Genomic DNA, 4,301 nt, shown 5'->3' with positions numbered 1-4,301 from the left:
CACTACTAACTTGGTCACCTAGGTAGCGGAAGCTATCAACTACTTCTAGTTTCTTCCCCTGAAGTGTGATGGAATCTATTTTCTAAGCATCTGTGGTGTTTATTGCCCCTGTGCATCTGCCTCACATGAAAGCTATCTTCTCGGTTAATCTTTCTCTGATGTTGCTGCACCTCTTATGTGCCCATAGCTTACACTGGGTACATCTTATGGAGTTTTTACCTACACCTTTTCTACAGATTGAGCAGGGCCACCTACCTGAAGGGGTGTAAAATGTGTTCACCTTCCTTCTTACTAGAACTTTGGTCTTTGCAACATTGACTCTAAGGCCCTTCGACTCTAAACCTTGCTTCCACACCTGAAATTTCTTCTCTAGTTCTGGTAGTGATTCTACTATGAGGGCCAGATCATCAGCATAGAGGAGTTCCCAGGGGTAACCTGTCTTGAATTCTTCTGTTATTGCCTGGAGGACTATGATGAATAAGAGGGGGCTGAGGGCTGATCCTTGGTGGATCCCTACTTCTACCTGGAATTCTTCACTATACCCATTGCCAACCCTAACCTTACTAACAGCATCTCTGTATAGGGGCTGTACAGCCCTTATTAACCATTGGTCAATCCCTAGTTTCCACATCGCTCACCAGATAAGGGATTGGGGGACCCTGTCAAAGGCTTTCTCTATGTCCACAAAAGTCAATTATAGGGGTTTATTTTTGGCTAGGTATTTCTCCTGCAGTTGTCAAACCAGGAATATAGCATCAGTGGTGCTTCTACCTGGCACAAAACCAAACTGCAACTCATCTAAGCAGACTCTCTTCCAAATGAGATGGGCTATGACCCTCTCCGGGACCTTCATCACCTGATCCAGCAGTTTGATACCCCTGTAGGTGTTTCTATCTACAGCATCACCTTTACCTTTGTAGCAGTTGACTATGGTGCTGCCACACCAGTCATTGGGTATGTCTCCCTCATGAACTATCTGGTTTACAATACAGGTGACTAGGCCATAACCCACCCCACCAGATATTTTAAGCATCTGAGTAGTGATTCCTGATGGGCCGGGGGCCTTTCCTGGCTTCATACCCTTCATTGCTTTATCTACCAGGCTGCTGTCTATTCGGATAGCTGGTCCTTCTACTGGGTCAACATTTGGCAGGCTCTCCTCCTCTCATTCATTCTCCATGTTCAGCTGTCTTTCATAATGGCTTCTCCAAGCCTCTTTCTTTTCAGAATCATTAAAAGCAAGTGCACCATCATCCATTCAGACACATTTCTCTCCTGTGACATTACAATTTTCTCTCAGACACTGTCTTGCAATCCAAAGTACTTCAGTTCTTTGGTCCTCACATTGCTGAACATTGGCAAACTTCTTCTTCTTTTCTGCTTCTCCCTTGGCTATGTATACCTGTCACCCAGCCTCCCTTTTGGCTACCTTGTACAGTTCCCAGCTACCCCCATTCTTCCAGGCTTTCTAGGCCTGTTTCTTTGCTCTGACGGCTTTGTCTACAGTATTATTCCACCACCACATTACTCTAGGTCTGGAAGGGACTTTGCACCATCTGCAGACTTGGTCTGTGGCACTTAGTAAGCTGTAATGTGTGTGTGTGTGTGTGCTTGAAATAAAGTATGTGTATGCGTGAAACAACAGAAATTTATGACTGAGGAAGCTATAAGAATAACAAGAACTTCAAAAAATGTTCTAGTTTCCAGAGATGACATGATGAGGCACAGTCCATGTTGGAATCCTTCTATGAATGTGCTGAGTATGTTGTAGATGGAAGTGAGATATAATCTCTGGGAGAAAGTTTACAAATTATTGCTGCCATAAAAAGCTACAGAATCTTCTCGTTTTGGAGCTGAAATACAATTTTCTTTGGAGAAAAATTGATTCACCTCTCCATAATCAGTATTAACAGAGAACACTGCATGTCACTGGGACAATCTTAAGAACTTTTGGCTCTCAAAGGTTATCTCCAAAACAAAAAATAATCTTGTTTAACAGCAAATCCCTCCAATAATAAATTGGATACATGGATAAAAATAAGAAAAAGTTGTTGCTGCTGGTTACTATTATCATGTTGTCATCCTATCACACAGCCACTACTAAAGCATCTTTGGAAATTTAACATGTCTGGAATTAGAAGAAATTTAGCAACAAAAACAGATCATAAGATTTTAGTTAATTCTGAACTTACACCAATACAGCATGATGCAAAGCTGTTTTACTATCTTTGTCTCTCATGTTCAATTCAGCTCCTGCATCTATCAACAAATTTGTTAAATGTGTATTGAACTGATAACAAGCTGCCATCAAGCAAGTTTTACCGTCTGCATCTATTTGGTTAACCTGAAGTAAAGAAGGTGAAGACATTTGAAATAAATTAAAGGAGAGCAAGAGAGAGGGGGGAGACAGAGAGAGAGAGAAAGAAAGATGCATGAGTGAAAAAAGAGGGATAAGAAAGAGAAAGACGGACAAGGAACATGAACACGCACACACACACATGTGCATACACACTTACATATATACTTCATTATTTTACTTCTGCTTCCTATGTCAGCATAAGAGACTCCAAGGTTGAACTAAGTTGTTATTCAAAGTTACTGGCCACCCAGATGATTGGGAAACACCTTTCACTCTCTCTCTCTCTCTCTGTATATGCAGTATATATATATATATATATATATATATATATATATATATATATATGCCAGCAGAGACAGCCAGCGTTGCTCGGGATTAAAATGACATAATTTGTATATAATATATTACAGTTTTGTTGAAACAGGTCATATAGGAAAATGCAGCATTGACAACAAAACATTTGTGGAGTCAATGATGGGCTAATTCGACTAAGCAACATGCTATGCATCTGTTTCGAGTATTTCAGGCCCTAACCAGTGGGTTTTATGTGATTTTTGAAATGCACCAAGAAGCTGTCAGTGGATAGACTCTCTTTTGCAGCAGTCGGCGCTGTGTCTAACACGACCCATCATCTGAAATGTTGACACCTCCTTCAGGTTTGTTGTCCTATATCACTCATAAAGTAAATTTGGAGGAACTGTGGTTGTTCATTTGTGGGTAACGGAACCAATGAGGGGATAGACTTGCCCTAGAACTTTGACGTTGTCGTACATTCATGTTTATCTATCTTCTTAGATGCACCAAACGATGTCATTTGCAGAGTTGTATTGTCTAATATTGTTATGATTCAAAATCCCTCATTTTTAATGTTGTTTCAATTAATATCAGGCCAGATTAACTTAGTTCTGGGTCTTAATCTTGACATGGCTATTTACCACCCACAACAAGTGAATATTTGATGCATCACCACTTTGCTTTTCTTACTGATCCAACCTTTAACACATGGCTTCAGTCAAACTCATGTACACATTGTGTTTTATATATATGTACCCCCCATTGCTTGCTTGTGCCCAGTCATTTTAAAATTCTCCACAGCCCGCCCCAGGGTTGGTTCTACCCTTTACAGAATTTTGCTCTATATTAATGCAGACAGTATTCCAATGGTTGAATATCAACCTGTTACTCCAAATTGAATGTTTCAATTATGAAATAATGGTCATAAATAACCATCGTCTCTCTCCTTTACAGCATCTTCCTCTATTCAATGAACGCTAGTGTAGTTTTATAAAACCAGATGAAGTTGGGGTTTTATTCAGATGTGACACTCGGTGTTTTCAAATGTTTGACTAATAATTCTGCAACTCTTGACTTAAGGAAATCCTTTAAGTATTTGTAGATATAGGACTTCTCGACAAAGTTACCATCCATCTGTTGACTCCATCTGTTCCTCACCTCTTGGACTGAATATTTCCTGCCTGAATACACCATTGTAATGTGTGGTGATGGGTTATGTCTCACTCACATTCCATCATCTCTGGCATGCTTCAAGCATTGGTTAAGTATTTATGAAAACTAAGGCTTGCACTAAATGAGGCTGCAAAGAAAGAGGTCTGGAGATGCCACTACGATAGATTGCTTAATAAAGAGAATGAATGGGAGAAAGAGAGCCTGCCGTATGTTGACCTAACAGAGGGACCAGCTATCCGAGTTGATAGTACCAGGGTAGATAAAGCAATTAAGAGTATGAAGACAGGGAAAGCCCCCGGCCCATCAGGAATCACTGCAGAGATGCTCAAAATATCTGGCAGTGTTGGCTACAGCCTAGTCACCCGTATTACGAACCAGGTGATACACGAAGGAGTCATACCCAATGACTGGTGTAGCAGCACCATAGTCAACTGCTACAAAGGTAAAGGTGACGCTTTAGACACTAATAATTACA

At 40.5% G+C, this 4,301-nt stretch overlaps 1 protein-coding gene across 8 annotated transcripts in view; it reads right to left on the bottom strand.

Moving 5' to 3' along the window:
* Positions 1 to 4,301, bottom strand: part of LOC106873773 (E3 ubiquitin-protein ligase MIB2) — a 58,923-nt gene that overhangs the window by 45,203 nt on the left and 9,419 nt on the right. For all 8 annotated transcript variants that reach the window (XM_014921273.2, XM_014921276.2, XM_014921277.2 and 5 more), the window contains exon 4: positions 2,193 to 2,344. In XM_014921273.2, coding sequence (XP_014776759.1) covers positions 2,193 to 2,344 — 152 coding nt within the window. The remainder of the gene's footprint in view (positions 1 to 2,192; positions 2,345 to 4,301) is intronic.

This window comes from Octopus bimaculoides, chromosome 5, assembly GCF_001194135.2.
Source record: "Octopus bimaculoides isolate UCB-OBI-ISO-001 chromosome 5, ASM119413v2, whole genome shotgun sequence".
Classification (NCBI taxonomy): Eukaryota; Metazoa; Mollusca; class Cephalopoda; order Octopoda; family Octopodidae; genus Octopus; species Octopus bimaculoides.
The sequence above is the reverse complement of the archived record's forward strand: the minus strand, read 5'-3'. Positions and strand labels throughout refer to the sequence as shown.